Genomic DNA, 20,080 nt, shown 5'->3' on the forward strand with positions numbered 1-20,080 from the left:
TGTCCTTATTACTGTAGCAGCAGAGAAGTACTGTACATCATGGTAATCGAATAGCAATTACTTTTGTGACCTTTAATTGTCACAGTGCTGTCACAGGAGAAGCACCCTGCAGATGTTGCTCATCATCTGCATGGGACCCCAGTGGGTCCATACACAAGTTTGTCAATCCTTTGTTTGAGTGAGAGTTTCCTCACCATACAGTAGAGTTTAATTAATATGAACGAGGTTTCCATTCCATTTCAGAGAGAGGAATCTATTAGTTTTGAAACTTTACTTATGGAAAGCACTGCTCACCACTCTTACCAAGTTACCATCTCAATGTGTCATATCCTTGTTATTGTTTAAAAAAATAAACAACTAATAGAAAGGTAAGTTGGTTGGTTAGTGTACTTGGAAGGAATCAAATGTGGAAGTCACAGTGACTTTCAGCAGCAGAATGGAGGATGTAATAATGGAAGCTTGAAAGAGGTGTCGTGACTTACTACTGACTGATAATGGATATTAATTTAGCTCAGGTGGTAGAACTTTCCCAGTTCAAATTTCTTCTGGGATGGATTGCTTGCAAATTAAATGAGGGTAATCCTTCCTTTTAATTGCACTTCCTCAATTCCCATCCTGTATCCTAATTACTAGTTTTTCATGCCAAGATTTGATTATCAGTTTAGCTGTTTTAATATTTCATTTGGTTATTTACAATTGGGTATGTACAAAAAATTAACATGAACAGCTAAATAGAGAGTTGCTGCAGATGTCAGTGAGCCCAATCTAATAAAAAAAATTATATTTGTACCAGAGAAGTCCTTGAAGTCCATAATGCTGGTTTTGGGACACACCAACCTATTCAGAGCAAAGGTTAGCCCAAATAGGTTATAGAGGCCAATGTTATTTGATCACCTTATGAAACTTGTCAAATGCATGCACACAAAGTGATAGTTAAGGTTGTCAGGTAGATGCTATCATTCCTGGCCTTTCTCGTTTTAAAACCTCAAATGTAAGATTACAGTAATTTTTTAATTGAACACACAAAAAATCTTAATATAAGGGTTTTATTGACAAAAGTACACTTTTATACCATAATATAACAAAGCCAAAGTTTTCAAAAATAGGAGTCTAAAATGTCCATATTTAGGCACCTACTATTTTTATTAATGACATGGAAGAAAACACAAAGTCATTTGCGGTAGTTTGCAGATGTCACAAAATTTGGGGGAGTGGTAAATTATGAAGAGGGTAGGTTACGGATACAGAGTGCTCTGGATCACTTGGTAACCTAGGCACAAGCAAACAATGTGCCTTCTAACATGGATGAATGTAAATATATACATCTAAGATCAAAGAATGTAGTAGGTTATACTTACACGATGGGGGACTCTATCCAGGGAAGCATCAACTTTGAAAGAGATTTGGGATCATGGTGAATAATCAGCTGAACACGAGCTCCCAGTGTGATGCTGTGGCTAAAAGGACTAATGCAATCCTTGGATGTCTAAACCGGAGTAGGAGGAGAGAGGCTCTCTCAACTCTGTATTTGGCACTGGTCCATCAGCTGCTGAAATATTGTGTCCATTTCTGTTTTCCACAATTCAAGAAGGATGTTGTTAAATTAGAGTGAGTTCAGAGATGAGACACAAGAATGATTAGAGGATTAGAAAACATGTCTTACCATGATAAACTCCAGGAGCTCAATGTATTTAGCTTACCAAAGAGATGTTTAAGGGATGACTTGATTACAGTCTATAAGTACCTATGTGGGTAATCAATATTTAATAATGGGGCTCTTCAGTGTAGCAGAGAAAGGTATAACATAATGCAATGGCTGGAAGTTAAAGCTAGATAAATTCAGACTGGAAATAAGGTGTAAAATTTTAATAGTGAAAGTAATTAACCACTGGAACAACTTATCAAAGGTTGTGGTGGATTCTTCATCACTGACCATCTTTATATCAAGATTGGATGTTTTTCTGAAAGATCTGCACTAGGAATTATTTTGGAGAAGTTCTATGGCCTGTGTTATTCAGGAAGTTAGTCTAGATGATCACAGTGGTCCCTTCTGGCCTTGGAATCTTTTGATAGTTATGAAAGTTCTGAGACCAACAGTTATGCTGCAGATAATATTTTCAATAATGGCTTCACATCCACCAGCAATAATTTTTCACATAACTCATTAGGGTCTGTTTTAAACAAAAGAGCTACCAACTCACCACAAGGAGTGGTATATAGAGCCCTACAAATCTGTTGATAACCGCTTTACATCCACCGATATCCGCGGACCCTTTTTACGGATCGGATGTGGATACAAATTTTGTATCCATGCAGGGCTCTAGTGCTATATTTTCTAAGGGTATGTCTACACTGCAGTTAGGCCACTGTGGCTGGACCATGCCAGCTGACTTGGGCTAAGGGGCTGTTTAATTACAGTGTAGACCTTGAGGCTTGGGCAGCCAGAGCTCTGGGACCCTCCCACCTTGCAGAGTCATGGAGCCGGGGCTCCAGCTCAAGCCCAAATGCCTACACTATAATTAAACAAACCCTTAGACTGAGCTCCGCAAGTCCGAGTCAGCTGGCACAGGCCAGCCATAGGTTTTTAATTGCAGTGTAGACATACCTTCACAGACTTATGAAAGGGGATTAACATGGACTTGAGATGCTCGCTGACCACTTTGGAGAATCTAACTGCTGATTTAGTTGCCTGATTATGTAATTAAGATTCTAACTTTTAGGCATCCATTTCTGAAAGTCTTGTTTTGTATCTTTAGCTCACAACAAGGTGCCTCTAGGTTTTGAACCTGAGGTAAATATTTGTCAAATGTTTCCTGCATGCTGCTTCATTATGGAAGAAGAGCAGCTCCTTTACTTTCATCCAGGCCAAATCATGAAGGTGAAATACTGTGAACATACCATAGTAGCTTGGATTTTATTAGAATCCAACTTATTCATGCATTTCCATATCATTGCTAAATTCTTCCCTAGGAGACAGTTCATCTTCATGTCAGTATCATGTTTTTTGTGAATCTGTGTGTTTCACTGAAGCACTTTAAGCCTAAATCCATGTTCTGTTTTGTGTGTGAATCAGCTACTCTTTTTATACCAATTTTCTATCCTGTAAAAGGAACTATAGAATCTCCTGGTCTGAAGAAGAATTTGATCTTTTGAAAACGTCAGTCTTGGCAGGTTCTGGTTACTCACTCACAAATTCTTTTCTAGGATATGTTCTGGGATACCTTAGGTACGTTTTTTATGATAAGCTTTACTTCTCCCAGAGAAAGGCCTACTTTCCAGCACTCTGATAGATGGAACATTCTCCCATCCTTTGTCTTCTGTATTGTTTTAATAATTTATATTGAAGATTAACAATATCTTCAAATATTTTGAGGTGAGATTGAACAGGGTTTGCCTGGCTTTTTGAGATAGCAGAATTTTACCTCTAAAATGAAACAATTTCCGGGGCTCCTCCAATTCTCTTTTGTACTCTGATTGGGGAAAATGTGTTCTCAGGTTATCGTTTTGTTCCTAGATTCAAAGAGGATGCCTCTCTGTCTTTTGAGCCACATCCTTTATTGGATTGTTTGTTCCCTAGGATTCATTTGGGCATAGGCATTTTTACTATAGATCTTGGCAGGCAGTGGTGAGCTACTGGATCCTTTTTCAGGTTCGGTGTGCTGTTGGCCTTCAGAAGGAAGCTGCTGCTCTTCTTCATCCCTTATTCCTCCCTCTTCTCTCTGTCAATAAAAGCATCTTGAACTTCTTAGTTCTTTGCCCCATTTCCCTGCTGGAGCTGAGCATTTTTGGCCTGGGAGAGAGAGCCATTGGTTCCATGTCTGGTTTTTTAGTGATTTTTCTGTAGTGGCTAGGTCAAAAGCTTGAGAGACAAATATTTTATGCAGTTTACATAAAAATTGCACACATTATTAAAATAGGCAGTCCGTTATGTAAATCTCCCCCAAGTGAATCAATTTCAGTTTCCCCCTCACCCCTCAAGAAATACGTAATTACATCAAGTTCTCTACAAAGTCCATTTATTCATCCTAAATATAGATTTAGGCACCTGAACAGAACTGGCATGATCTTTTCAGAGGTTCTGAGCACCTGAAGTTCCCATGCTTGGCACTTCTGAAAATGAGGCTACCTGTTTTTGTTTTTCTCTCTCTAAATATGGATTTACATGCCTAATGTTAGGCACACAAATTTGAATATTTGTGCCTTAGGCATCACATTTTCTAATTAATGAGGTCTCAGATTTTTCTCTCAACTCTCACGATTTCCCTAGTAAATGGAATTTTCCTGTTCCAAGAACAGCACAAAAAGGAGAAGAAGTGAAACAAGCTCAAGAATTTGAGGATTGAGGGGCATAGGGTGGGACTGGAACTATGTCTATCTTTGTGTTTGGAACATGGATAGCACATGGTGGGTGCTATCACAGCCTAAATGAGAATAATAATGGAAAATTAATACACATTTATGCACACATGCATGGTATATTGGGAAAGTATTTTTAAGACTTTATCTTTTTATGCTATTTCTGAGCCATAAAAAGAGAATATCAAGAAAAGTATTGTGATAGTGAGCCTCTCGATCTGACAGAAAGCAGTACGTAATAAAGGTTACAATGCTTCTTCACATATAAGATTGTTTAGAAGAATAATGATTGACTTTCTTTCATTTAGATATAGTACATGAAAATCTGAAAATGGGATCAGATGGTGAAAGTGACCAAGCTTCTGGAACATCGTCTGATGAAGTTCAGTCTCCTACAGGTGTTTGCCTCAGGAACCGGATACACAGACGGATCTCTATGGAGGTAATCAGCTTTCCCATAAGGATCCAGTAAATTAACAAGTGTCTTGGGAATTGTTTAAATTACTTTATATAACTGCTTGTTTTCCTGCCAGTTCACTTTAAAGCAGATGTTTGTTTTCAACATATGAGTTTTTATGATAACAGTAGACATGACATAAATTTTTCTTCCTATTTGTCAGTCTTGGAACCTGAGTAGATATCACTGACAATGTTTATAATCTGTCCAGTACAAAAAATTAAATATTGTTTTTTAAAAAGTATTTGATTTTTAAAAACAAGCAGAGAATCCATTAGCATGCTCTCTTACATACTAAATGCTAGACATTTAGTGTAGGATTGGTCTTTAAAGTGCTGGGAGATCACATGAGATGTGCAATAAGTACAGGCATTCTAGAAGGAAATGAGGTGTTGGGAAACAAATGAAGAAAATGTAACCATTAGATTCTGAGACGTTCTGTGTATATGTTCAAGTAGACTACTTCATATATCGCTACTTAGGCTCTTTCATATAATGCTGCTTTCTAATCCATGTGAAACTTCAGAAAGTAAACACACTAGGGATGTTCCTGACTGCGTCAGCCTTTTTCATTCTTCCTGTTTTTTAGTGTACGGAACCTTACAGGACAGTAAACAAAAGGAGGAAAAAGTACTTCATGAATAACTGTGCACATAATTTCCTTTATTTATGAGACTCATTATGAATACTAACCACCCTTGCACTTGCTTTGTTGCCCTTTCCCCAGGCAAAAGATAAACAGAACTTTTCACCTTTTTTTTTTTTTTTAAATAAGTGTAACAGCTTTGATTATAATACCATTTTGGCTGGAATATGTAAAGTTCTTTGATTGGTTTCATTATAAAAATCTATTCTTGGGGTTTTAAATCCCCATAATTTTTTTTAAAGTATAATATAAAATGCAGGAGTTTGGAAAATATTTTTGGATTATCTAACACTGAGTTTGTGTGTCAAAAATAAGTACAGCAAGGCATTTTGTTGTGTTTGTATTATTCAAAAATTGCACTGATTAGTCCATTAATCATCACACACCCTTCGTGGAGGGAGTTATTTTATCTTAAAAATCCTTAATGTATTTGTTGTTGTTAGTGTTGTAAATTTATGAGCCAAGATTAGGCCCGATCCAAAGCCCATTGAAGTGAAACCATTAACTTAGGCCTGGTCTCTACTGAAAAATTAAGTTGGCTTAAGTACTTCACTCATAGGTGTGAACCCCCCCTTGAACGGCGTAGTTTAACCAATCTGACTCCCAGTGTAAACAGCGCTAGGGTGATGGAAGAATTCTTCCGTCGACCTAAGTAACACCTCTTGGGGAGATGGATTATCTGTGCTGACTGGTGAACCCCTCCCGTTGACATAGGTAGTGTCTACACTGAAGCGCTTCAGAGGCACTGCTACATTGGTGCATCTATGCTACTGTAGCATTTCAAGTGTGGACAAACCTTCAGAGGGCTTTGGATCATATCCATTGTGCTTTGAGTTAAGCAGAACACAAAATAAAAGCAGTAGTATAAGAATTTACATGTAGAAGACATTACAGAGACAAGGTGGGTGAGGTAATATCTTTTATTGGACCAATTTTGATCAGAGACACAAGCTTTGCTGACTGTTTCCCAGACCTGAAGAAGAGTTCTATGTAAGCTTGCAAGTTTGTCTCTCTCATCAACAGAAGTCGGTCCAATAAAAGATAATGCCTCACCCACCTTGTCTCTCTCATATCCTGGGACTGACACACCTACAACCGCACTCATGTAAAGACATGACATACTGGGGAAATCTGGAGGAGGAGCAGATTACTATTATTCATTATTTTATTTCCTGTTTTCTCCAAAATATTTTTAAATAGGAATTTCCCATATGTAGAGCTGCTCTTCTGCTGAGTTCTCACAGCATTCTTTTTGGGTTTAACCTCCACCCGCCGCTGCAAACCTTTTAACCAAATAATCAATAGTGTAATAGCTCTTTTAGCTTCTACAACAACTGTAATATTACACTGTCTTAGAAGCTTTGAAAATATTTTTTTCTTTCAGATTGTCAGTTCCATCTGACAAGCATTAATTTCCTAATTTTTCTCCCAATTCCAAATACTTGTTTCTAATGCAGCTGAAATTAACGTGATGCGGTTTATTTCTTTGTTGACTGGCACAGAGAGGTCAGGATAGTTCAGGCAACTGTTCCTATGCATCCTGTGAACCAGGCTTTCCTCCTAAATTGTTACAGTAATGACATGGTGGTTTTTAAAGATAAGTTTTTTAGAGTGACCTTTTGTCTGCTAGAGAACAGCTGCTGAATTTTAACAATGATTTTAGCTCTGAATTTCCTTGATTTTTGTGAGTTGATGTCAGAAACTTATGTTATTAGTTTACTTGTTAAGTAGAATTTGTAAGAGGGGAATTTTTTTTACTCCATGTTTATGCAGTGCCTAGCAGAAGGGGAACACTCTGGGCTACTATAACAATTGTGGTACAAATTGAAATAAACACTCCCATGCAGGGAAACTTTCTGTAAAAAATTCCAGTGATGAGCTTTTTTTGTTTTGTTTTGTTGTTGTTGTTGCCATATGACCTCTGACAGGCTGGTAATAAAGATTTGTAATTACAATAACAAATCTTGCTTGCCTTACTTGTGTGAGCATTTCCAGTGAAGGGATCCTTCGTGTCCATAAGCTGAACAGGATTGACCTATGGAGTTTACTAAAATCAGTAGTATTAATTTGATTCAGTGCCAGGAGAAAGGAAAGAAAAGCTCCAGTCTTTGTTAGCAGTTACATTCATGTACGTTGACCTGCATCTCTTTACTATGCCTGTAGGTAATAGCAAATGAAATGTTATACATAGTTGATAGACTAGAACAAACAGACTATCAGAGACATTTAGCATAATTGAGATCTATTGCAAATTATATTCATATGGTCACACTGTTGTTTATGGGAATATATTTAATAAAATATAAGCTGATCTTTCTCTCCCGTGCACTCTTTCTAATGAAATTTGAGCTTGGTATTGTCAAGCTGAGCACACCTTTCTGTTCTGTGTGGTTGATACACTGTGTACTTGTAATACGGTACATAGTCTTTCATAAACATAACCTTGTTTGTTTCTGTGTATCAAACAGGCAAAAGCAGTTTTAGTTTCTTAAAGTAACTTATCATTTAAGGCTGAGAATTTGGACTGACAGGCAGGCTGGCCCTTTTTATTTTTTGTTAAGGCTAGAATGTCAGCTCTTGTGTTTCAGACTTGCCCTTGAATTTCCTCTAGTGTTTTGTCGTTGCACTATATATTTATATGCAAATTAGCAATCCATCTTGAAAACAAAAGATATATTCTATGCATGTTTACTGGAAAACATGTGCAGTCCAATACTTAGCTATGTTCACTGTTAATATGCACTAACATTTGAGATGTTTTCCAGTTCAGATTATAAATGTTTGCATAAAATATATGTTAACAAATTTAACATTGCAGATTGCTGGAGATGGCATTGGCTGTACAGTTAAGCAAGTGGACCACCCCACCACTGTAAGAGATAATTAACTGAATACAATAAGTTTTCCTGTAATCATAATAGGATCAGTATAAATATGCTGTGAATATGACAGCAATTAAAATTCAGTAACAAAAATTCACATCTCCCCCTTCATATTAGAGTAGTCATTGATCTTGGGTTGAGTCATCACAGCTTGAAATCAGGTGATAAAATTGTTGCTCTAATTTAATTTAATTAAAACTGAAACCATCAATGAGGTTTTGACACATTGGGAGAACAAGAGGGGCATGCAGATTCTCTTGCCCAGGGTAGTTGAAACACTGAGTTCAGACGTGCAAGGTTTACTTTTATTTTTATTGATTTCCATATGCAAAGATCAGCCTAGAAAGATACAAAAGGGAAGACTATACAGTGCAAACATAATCTGCAAATCCAAATCCATGTAGAATACTTTCTTTTATCAGCACCTTAAATCAGATATGTTTATCTTGAAACTTGAAAAAAATTTATGACAACTCTTTGTTGAAAATGATAAAGCAATATAAAGTGGAGAGAGAAATGTGAAGGAAAGGAATGCATGTTATTATATTACTATCTTAGATCTCAGAGACCAGAATCTGGTCAAATAAAAGTTCACAGTGGCCACCCTCAAAATTAATATGTCTCCTTCCTCTAAAAGGGACTGGCCATGTGCTAGTAGGTTACCAAGGGAGGTTGTAGAATCCCCATCCCTGGAGGTTTTTAAAAACAGATTAGATAAACACCTGTCAGGGGATGGTGTAGGTTTACTTGGTCCTGCCTCAGTGGGGTGGACTAGATGACCTCTCAAGATCCCTTCCAGCCATACATTTCTGTGATTCCCTTGAAAGCAAGCAACAAAGGGATTACTGTATTGCATCCAGATAATAGATGACCTTAGGCATTTTTGATCCTGTGGCAGTCGAAGGACATTCTTCAATTAAGAATGACTTACTAGCACTTCCCATTCAAATGAAATGCCTGCAAGCTGCATGAAAACTTTTAAAAAATACCATAACAGAGGCTCAAATTAAATGTATACCCGAAATATAAAAAAAACAGAGGTCCAAAAAAATGCCACTATGGCTTAAACAATAGAGTAACTGAGTTGGTTAGAAACAAGAAGGCATCCTTTAAAAATTGGAAGTCAGGTGCGACTGAGGAAGATAAAAAGGAGCATGAACCCCGGTAAGTCAAATGTAAAAGCATAATTAGGCAGGCCAAAAAAAGAATTTGAAGAGCAACTACCAAAAGACACAAAAATTAACAGCAATATTTTTTAAAAGTACATCAGAAGCAGGAACCCTGCCAAACAATCAGTGGAGCCACTGGATGATTGAGGTGCTAAAGGAGCACTCAAGGAAGATAAGACTGTTGTAGAGAACCTGCAAGAATTCTTTGCATCGGTCTTCACTGCAGAGGATGTGAGGGAGAGTCCCACTCCTGAGCCATTCTTTTTAGCTGACATCTGAGAAACTGTTTTAGTTTGAGGTGTCAACAGAATATGGGTTGGAACAAATTGATAAATTAAACAGCAATAGGTCACCAGGACCAGATGGTATTCAGCCAAGAGTTCTGAAGGAACTCAAATATGAAATTGCAGAACTACTAACTGTGGTATGTAACCTATCATTTAAATCAGCCTCTGTATCAGATGACTGGAGGATAACTAATGTAATGCCTTTTTTTAACAAAAGCTCCCGAGGCTATCATGGTAGTTACAGGCTGGTAATCCTAACTTCAGTACCAGGCAAATAGGTTGAAATGATAGTAAAGAACAGAATTATCAGACACAAAGATCAACACGATTTGTTGGGAAAGAATCAACCTGGCTCACCAGTCTATTAAAATGTTTGAGGAGATCAGTAAACAAGTGGACAAGTGTGTTCCAGTGGATATAGTGAACTTGACTTTCAGAAAGCCTTTGACAAGGTCCCTCACCAAAGACTCTTAAGCTAAGTAAACAGTTATGGGATAAGAGGGAAGGTCCTCTCATAGATCAGTAACTGGTTAAAAGACAGGAAACAAAGGGTAGACGTAAGTGGTCAATTTTGGGGGTCCCCACAGGATCTATACTGGGACCAGGGCAGTTCAGCATATTCATAAATGAGCTGGAAAAAGGGATAAACAGGGAATTGGCAAAGTTTGCAAGTGGTACAAAATTACTCAAGATAGTGAAGTCCACAGCTGACCGTAAAGAGTTACAAAGGAATCTCACAAAACTGGATGAGTGGACAACAAAATGTGAGATGAAATTCAACAGTGATTAAGTAATTCACAGTGGAAAGCGTAATCCCATCTATACGTACAAAATGATGGGGGTCTAAATTAGCTGTTACCACTCAAGAAAGAGATCTTGGCGTCATTGTGGATAGTTCTCTGAAAACATTAGCTCAGTATACAGCAGCAATCAAAAAAGCTAACAGAATGTTAGGAGTCATTAGGAAAGGGAATAGATAGTAAGTCAGTAATGCCACTATATAATGCCACTATATAAATCCATGGTATGCCCACATCTTGGCTACTGTGTGCAGTTCTAGTTGCAACAACTCAAAAAAGATATATTAGAATTGGAAAAGGTACAGAGAAGGGCAACAAAAATGATTAGGCGTATGGAACAGCTTCCATTTGGGGAAAGGTTAAGAAGGCTGGGATTATTCACCTTGGAAAAGAGATGACTAGGGGATATGTGATAGAGGTCTGTAAAATCATGAATGGTGTGGTGAAAGTGAATAAGGAAGTGTTATTTACCCCTTCACATAACACAAGAACATAGGGGTCACTCAATGAAATCAATAGGCCGCAGGTGTAAAACAAACAAAAAAGAAAATACTTCTTCACACAATGCACAGTCAACCTGTGGAACTCATTGCCAGTTGATGATGTGAAGGCTAGAAGTATAACTGGGTTCAAAAAAGAAATACATTAATAGCGGCTAGGTCCATCAGTGGCAATTAGCCAAGATGGTCAGGGATGCAACCCTGTGCTGTGGGTATCCCTAATCATCTGACTGCCATACTCTAACATACAAATGTTTTGAAGATGATGGCAGTCCTTCGGGGACCTGGTATCCCAAAAGTTAATATGGTTCAAAATGAAATGCAGGGCACTGTTGTTTGCACAAATAAGGAAGTACTGTGCTCTGCCTCCTCTGTTGAGATATCCTGCAGGTGTCGGAATGGACTCTGTCTCACAAGGCATTCCAAGTTATCATGTATGTGGTAGGGAGAGAGAATACAATCACTGACAGACTGAATTAATCCTTAATAGAGCCTCACAGGTATTCTCGGAGTCTGAGAACTGGTGGATCAGACCTTTTTCCAGTGGAAGACAGGACAGGTGGATTTCTCTGCAACATATGAAAAAAATGCTATTGGTCTTTTGCTCATGGCACTAAAAAATACCTTATTGGCAAGGGAAGGAAACTTCTGTATGCCTTTCTGCTATTTCCTCCATGTAGCAGAAGTACTTGCAGTGCTCACTAGAAGCATGTGTTTTATGAGCCTGTTAGCCCCACAGTGCACTAGACAGATATGACTCTCAATGTATTGCTGACTACTAAAGTCTATCCCATTAGATAGAATTTAGCTTCATATTGTCTCTTAAGACCAGGGCACCTCAATCTGTTCCAACTTGTGAGTCTGCTCCCAACAGGATAGAAAATCCATAGGTATAGTATATTTGAGCAGGTGGCTCTCAAAAGCCATCTACCAGAAGAATCTGTGATTCCAAATGGATAAACTTTGCAATGTAGTGCAATCAAGCCTACTTTGAGACCCCTTCATTTGATTCTCAGAATCTGCTGATCTACTTGTTTCACCTGGCTGTGTCTAATTTAAGCACTCACTCCATCCAGCTGTATTTGGCAGCTTCTTCAGCCTTCATGAGCTAGTTGAAGGTAGACCAATATTTATGCAGTCTTCTGCCATCAGGTTCAAGGAGGACTTGACACTTTTGAAACCATTAATTAAAAGCTCCCTGTGTCATAAGATATTAGTGTGGCCCTGACAAAGTTGATGGAAACTCCTTTTCAACTGTTTGTCTTATGAGCTTAAGTTCCTTAGGCAAAACATCTTTTTCCTGGTGGCAATGACTTCAGCATGCAAAGTGAGCAAACTTCTGGTCCTAGTGACCCATCTTTTACTAGATTTTTGCAAGGATAAGTGTAATCTCATCCAAGATTCCTCTCCAAGATGATGTTGGAAATCCAATTTAAGGAGTCTGTCATCCTTTCAACATTTGTCACACCTGCATTTCCATCACAGAGAGGTCCTTCTCCATATACTCAATGCCAAAAGGTCCTTGTGTTTCTGTTTGATGACTAGAGCCCGTAGGAAGACCACCAGTTTGTTTGTTTGTTTCATTTGATGCCGACACTGTAGGCAGAATCATTACAATAAGGATCATTGTCTAAATGGGATGTCTTAAAAGCCTGTCACTTTGCTGTGACATTACTGACCTGAGTCAAGGAACCTATATGTAAGGCTCATTTGATTCAGGACAAAGTTGCAACCTCAGCCTTCCCTTTCAAACACAAATGTCTGCAAAGAAGCTCCATGATTATCTGTCTACACAACGTACAAAATTAATATTTGGATGCATCCTGCAGGAGGGGATACTATTGTAGACTTGGTGCTCCAGAACTCAGAAGTTCATTGCGGTCAGACTCTCCCATCCCCAGAAATTTTCTTCTATTTTGAGAAGTTCCATGTACTCAGTCGGCCAATTTTTGCACAAGATTTTCCCCCTGTTTCTGCCATCTTGAATGTTGTGTTTGATATTGTATGCAGTGTTGTAGCCATGTTGGTTCCAGGGTACTAGAAAGACTAGGTGGGTGAGGTAATATCTTTTATTGGACCAACTTCTGTTGGTGAGAGAGCTTACACAGAACTCAAAGAAGAGCTCTGTGTTTAATATTGGACTAATAAACATTAGCATTATAAAGGCATTTATAGACAGAGTTAGAAAGCAAGATATTTATATCTATATGTAAAAACTTCACACTATTGGAATTGGCCTTGTTGTTGCTTCGTGTTGCAGTTTGCTCTAATTTTTCTTTTGGGACGTCCGTTGAGCTTCTTGCTCACCAGGAGTGAGAATCTTGCCTAGAAGAGAAGAAAGAAGTATTTACCTTCTAATTCTTTCAGGATTTTCACTTACCCACCCACCTCCCTTCAGTGTTTGGACCTTGCCTTTTTTGTGGTGTTTTATTTCTCTAAAATCTTGTTTTACTTTTTTTCTCTGAAGCATGTTTTTCTCTTGTACTGATCATCTTGCATTGTCTTTTCTTTTTGGGAACTTTGCCTCCCACATAATCACAGGAACTGATTAGAATATTCAGAGATCAGCGCTTAAAAGCAGCTGGGGATGGCACATGGTGCCTGGATTGTTTTTTACCCTGCTGCAACTGCCCTCCTAGAGTCAAAAACCTTAAGAACTTAGGAAGTTCATCCTGATTCGTGATAAGGAGCTAATACCTGAATTTGAGAGAATCCTGCAAGATGATGTAGTCAGAGAAACAGAACTACAGAGAAACAGAACTTTTTGTTTTCATTTTCTTTTCTTTGCATTCATTTGCAGGGAGACTGAGCTCCATGAACTTACTAAACAACAAAATAATAAAAACCAGTGCACAGCATCCATCAAAAACTACTCTGGGCACAATTTATAGCAAAGGTTTAATGTAATTATGCATTTTTTAACCTTAAACTGGCACTTTTAATTGGGCTTTATTGCCTATATTTGATCAGAGTTCTGGTGTTTTCAAAATTATTTTTATATAGTGTACTATATAACTTTTTCTCTGATTACAGGCTAGATCATTGAATTAATTGAGGGAGCTTGTACTTGTGGAATGCAGCTTCTGAATGACTGATTGTTGTAAGCAGTTCCAGTCATCATAATACCAGTTTGTTACACAGTATAGCATGTGAATCTGTGAATTAAAAAGAAAGGAAAGAATCTCTCTTCCCTGCAGAAAGAATATGAAAGCATAGTTGGTATTGGGTGGTCAGGCTGTACATAATTGGAGTTAAAAATCTTATTAAACACATTGCTAAGACGAAATCATTAAAAATACATATTTTTTGCCATTCATGTGAAATTTGTTCACAGACTTAATGGAGAATAGTTTTAACTTTGAGATTTTTAAATATTATATATAACTATTATTTGAGGGATATTGGAGTAGTTTTGCTTCAAGGTTTTTCCCATGTCCAAACAAGTAAAACCAAAAGTGTGTGTTTGAACTCTTAGTTTTTGTTTGATTATACTACTTAAGTGGCCACAGTTACTTGAGATGTTGAAGGAAATACCTCCTTAAATTCTTTGCAGTGAGGCCTTTGCTTTATTGATTGTTGCTAGTAAATACTGTAACAGGAAAATCTGATTCTCGTGTTAAAATAGAAATTAAAACTTTTGGTTCTTAATACTACAGTAGAATCTCAGAGTTACAAACACCTGGGGAATGGAGGTTGTTCCTAATTCTGAAATGTTCATAACTCTGAACAAAATGTTATGGTTGTTCTTTCAAAAGCTTACAGCTAAACATTGATTTAATACAGCTTTTAAACTTTACTATGCAGAAGAAAAATGCTGCTTTTAACCATCTTCATTTAAATGAAACAAACACAGTAACAATTTCCTTACCTTGTCAAATCTTTTTTTAAACTTTCCTTTTTTTTAGTTGTTTACATTTAACACAAAACTGTACTGTATTTGCTTTTTTTTTTTTTTTTTTTTTTTTTTTGGTCTCTGCTGCTGCCTGATTGCATACTTCCAGTTCCAAAATGAAATGTGTGGTTGACCAGTCAGTTCGTAACTCTGTTGTTTGTAACTCTGAGGTTCTGCTGTATCAGTACTTCCTGGGAATAGTTTGACTGTCTTCTCCTAACATCCTCACATTCTGAAGCCAACAAAAAACCCAACCCAGTATATATTGATTTATATATTTGCAGGGGAGCAACAGTTTTTATGTTCAGTGTGTCGTTTTTAATCAATTAAATTTTCTACTAAGGAATAGTGTGTGAACCGTGAGGCTGGGTGACAAAAGGTCTGAAAAATTGCCTCACTAAACATATGTGAAAATTGGAAGTCATAATTTAAATAATTAAAGCATTCAACATCTCTGAGTCTTTAGGATCTAATTCACAAAAGTATCCTTATTCAGGAAGGGCACCTCAGCATGTGCTTAAAGTTACTACTTTCTTGAATTGGGGTCATAATTTGTTAGGCTGGTTGGAGAATCATCCATACAGACTTGAATTGATTTGCCTGGTGAATATGATCATTTGTAGATGTTGTTTTAAATTTTCTAGTGAGATTTAATTCAGAAATTACAGTACAATCTAAGAAAATAACCCAAATATGTGAGATCCACGACCACATATTTGAATTATTTAATAATTACTTTGTTAAAAAAGAAGAGGGCTTCAGAATATAACTTTCATGTATTTTATTTCATTTAACAGAACATTCAGTAGTTGCATTTAATTTAGCTAGTGCTATCAGCAAAGTGAAGTCCTATATGAGATGTAAAACAATCAGTTGTAAATCATCCTGTGTAGGAGAAAAATTCATTTCCTATATGATGGAAGTGTTAGTCACTACCTTTAGTTGGGAGTGTGCCTGACCTGGGAGGATATTACAGTGAGCCAATGTAGTGTGATTCATGTTTCACCATTTCCTGAAGCCTATGGTTAGATAAGCATTGTATAGTTACTCATTAGATACTTTTATTTATTTGGCTTTTTCAAAAATTAGAAAATACTACTCTCTTGTGGATTTATTCATCATTCTGGTGATGAAGTATTATCTAGATGTTAGCCAGTGTCAGATCACTCTTAATGAGTATAGACTGGTGATATTTTCATTGCCTTCCTCTATCCCAGTGACAGATATTTGTTGTGCTTTGAAATTATTATTATTTGTATTACAGTAGTGCATAGAAGCCAGGGACTAATTGTGCTAGGAACTGTATAATGTAATAGAGACTGGATGGATGGACGGATGGATGGATTTTTAAAAAAAGAAAAAAATCTTGCAAGTTGGTCACAGTAAAAAAAATTGGGCATCACCAAAATATAAACATACACCAATAAGATAACAATTTACATAGACAACCCTCCCAAGATATTAAACCAATCGACTAAAATGCCTATTTGACAAGGTTTTTTTAATTAAAAAACAAAAACAAAAAAACACACAAACAAAAAAACTCTGAAGATTGCACATTGTCTGGAATGAATGGTTTTTTTGTATGTGTAGATTTTGGTTTCTCATTTCAAGGCTGCAAAATTTACTAAGTCTAGAGCACTAAAACTAAAAATTAAAAGATATCTGTAAATCTGTTCTCTGTGTTAGTCTTTTCTGCTAACTTTTGCCTCTAGCAAATTTATTATATGTCAGGTTTCTTTAGATAATCCATTTGGCTGTAAGTGTGCCAACTCTGTCATGTTACAAAAATGCAGTGAAACTTGATAAGGCAGCCTTCAAAAACAACTCAATACTGTATAGGATCATAGCAAAGACTAGAAATATATGTGTGTATAAGTATGATATAGGCTTCTACATTAGTGTCTCGTCTCTCATTTGTACAAACAAATATTTTTCATTTCTTATTTTGCTTCCAGTCTGCATAACATTAAATAGCATATACTATATTATGTCTGTTTTTATTTGTAAATTGTTCTGGGTGTATGTAAATGTATATAACAGAAATAACCAGGCTTTTAGGGTCAGCTTGTTATGAATTTGAACTGTGTAGAGTAGACAAATTATTATGTGGTTTGTTTGATTTCATTAAGTGTTCTTCAGTGAACAAAAGCACTATTACTTATTACTGAGCAGAGCAGCTTGTGGCTGCAGCTGACATGTTGTCTTGCTGATATTAGCTAAAACTAGTGAGATGGCTGATTCAGGCTGATACTTAGCCCACAAGAGAACAAATCATTTTCTTTTGACCTATTGTTGATTACTTGGGCAATCATACTAACATCTATGGCCTTGAAAGTACAGTTCTTGGTGGTCACAGCAAGAAACCTCCGTGATCAAATCCCGTTCATCCTGAAATGTGAACATGGCATTTCATCTATTTGCTTGTTCTGTGCAAACATGCACTACTGAGAAGGGTAATAATGGTCTGGAAAATAAGTGCCTTATCTGTCTGATTACTGAATGCAGCCTAAAACCCCAAACAGTAAGAATTGGGACTCTAAATATTACCAGTCAAAGGCAACATAAATCTCTTTGTTTGATGTCTGAGACCAGATAGTTTTGGATGTTAGGCATTTTCTTCAATTCACTTTTGCCCTATAACTTGGTCCTGCTGTGCTCCTTTTATTTTCACCTCCTGTTACCTCAATGACAGAAACAATCTTGAGCATTGTTACTTTAAAACTCCAGTTGTGAGCACACCCATGGGAGGCACAAATGAAAGGAACGGTTCTGAAGAAATACTGTCATTCTAGTAATTGAGAAATTGAGAGCATTTGCAGCCTAGTGTCTCTCGGAGAAGATTATTCACTGTTGCCTTCTGCTGCCAGTCTAAGAGCAAGCAAAAATTTGCAAGCTGGCACATTAGTGGAAGACAAAAATGAAAGTAGGCTGGTTTTTGTTTCTCCCCCTTCCTACTTGAGATGCAGCATGTGACATAGAGGAAGCTGGAATCAGGAATTCTGCAACAAATCCTTCCATGTGGCTCTGTGGTTTCTTTTGTCATTTTGTTAATAATATGTAATATTTCTGATCATCGATAATGTCTTCTGCATTGTATAAAACAGAGAAAAACACTGTCCCAATTCTTAAAACAAAGTACACAGGGTGATCAGAAGATACTTTAACATAACAAAAAGAAAAGGAGTACTTGTGGCACCTTAGAGACTAACAAATTTATTTGAGCATAAGCTTTTGTGAGCTACAGCTCACTTCATCGGATGTATTCAGTGGAAAATACAGTGGGGAGATTTATATACACAGAGAACATGAAACAATGGGTGTTATCATACACACTGTAAGGAGAGTGATCACTTAAGATGAGCTAATACCAGCAGGAGAGCGGGGGGGGCGGGGGGGGGGCGGACGACCTTTGGTAGTGATAATCAAGGTGGGCCATTTCCAGCAGTTGACAAGAACGTCTGAGGAACAGTGATCACTCTCCTTACAGTGTGTATGATAACACTCATTGTTTCATGTTCTCTGTGTATATAAATCTTCCCACTGTATTTTCCACTGAATGCATCCGATGAAGTGAGCTGTAGCTCACAAAAGCTTATGCTCAAATAAATTGGTTAGTCTCTAAGGTGTCACAAGTACTCCTTTTCTTTTTGCGAATACAGACTAACACGGCTGCTACTCTGAAACATTTAACATAACAGTGCATCTTTTAAAAATTAAATATTTTACACTTATAGCATGTGCTAATCTATAGATTTTAAAGCAGTCCAAGTAGCTCTGTAAGATTTATTATTCCTGTTTTACAGATGGGATAACTGAAGCCCATGACAAATCTTCCTTAAGGCTACATGGTAAATTGGCATAAGTCAGAAATATAACCCAACTTTTCTAACTGCCAACCCCATGCTTTAAAAACCAGTTTAGCACTGCATCTTTGGTAGATTAAAGTTGATAGACTTTATGGAAGTGTGTACATTTGTGGCAGGATTTCAGTGATGGGGAGGAAGCCTGATCCAGTAGGTGAAAGGGGGAGATTTCCCAGCATATAGTGTAACATAGAAGAAGGCTCACAGATCTAATTAGGAGGATAGTTGGGAAATTTGTGCTGAGCCGGGATTGGGGAAATGGAGATGAGAGAAGCAGTGAGGAAAGGAGTCTAATTGTATAGAGCTGAATGTGAGAAGTAAAGTTTGAGTTTGAGAAGGAAGGCAAGAGGGTGCCACTGGTGCCGAGAGTATTGAGAAGGGAGTGTCCTGATTGAATGGCCTATGAGGAAGTTGTATGCGGTGTTTTTGTAGCTGTGTTTGTCCCAGGATATTAGAGAGAGAAGGTGGGAGGCAATATCTTTTTATTGGACCAGTTTCTGTAGGTTACAGAGCCAAGTGTTCAAGCTTACACAGAGCTCTTCGAAGCTCCAAAAAGGCCTTTGAAGTTCCTAATACCTTCCAGCGATTGCATTAATCAGTTTCCTAGAGAAGGTACATATCTACAATTCCATAATAACATGTACACAATTGCATTTTTAATACAGTACACGCCAAAGATGTTAAAATTCATTCAATAAAGTTTAACTTAGTTCAGTAAAGTTCATTCCAAGTATTGCAGGATATTGTCAGTCTGTCACAGTCTACACTTAATTATTGTTAAGGTTCTATTCCATTGTTAAAGCATGATTGAGAATACACACAATGCATGAGGAGAGGAGAAAAGCAAGATAAGCAGAGGGAAGGGGGGGGAAAAGTGCTCCTTCATATTGTGTATCTTTAGTGAAACAACTGGCATGTAGCATGTTCTGGAGATAAATTCAAAGAAGGATGCATAAAGCAGAATACTCTGTTGCTCATGGGTGCATAAATACATGCTCTGGTTGGCCAGTATTTTACCATCTAGCAAACTTAAGTGACACATCTTTTGAGAATCACTCAGATTTTTTTTTAAAAGTACAATCAATCTGCAGTGAACACATTTTCTTCTCTTTTTGTCCATGATCAGCCAATGCTTCTGAATTTATAATTTGGAATGATAGCCCCATAATCTAAGATGTTCCTCAGCCTGATCATTTAAAACAAAATTAGACTAAGCGCTACTTGT

At 37.3% G+C, this 20,080-nt stretch overlaps 1 protein-coding gene across 1 annotated transcript in view; it reads left to right on the top strand.

Annotated features, from left to right (window-relative positions):
• The window catches only part of CDK17 (cyclin dependent kinase 17), a 180,374-nt gene that overhangs the window by 122,431 nt on the left and 37,863 nt on the right, over positions 1 to 20,080 (top strand). Inside the window, exon 4 of the mRNA XM_074941864.1 lies at positions 4,665 to 4,798. Within this exon, the coding sequence (XP_074797965.1) occupies positions 4,665 to 4,798 (134 nt within the window). The remainder of the gene's footprint in view (positions 1 to 4,664; positions 4,799 to 20,080) is intronic.

This window comes from Natator depressus, chromosome 1, assembly GCF_965152275.1.
Source record: "Natator depressus isolate rNatDep1 chromosome 1, rNatDep2.hap1, whole genome shotgun sequence".
In the NCBI taxonomy this organism is placed as follows: Eukaryota; Metazoa; Chordata; order Testudines; family Cheloniidae; genus Natator; species Natator depressus.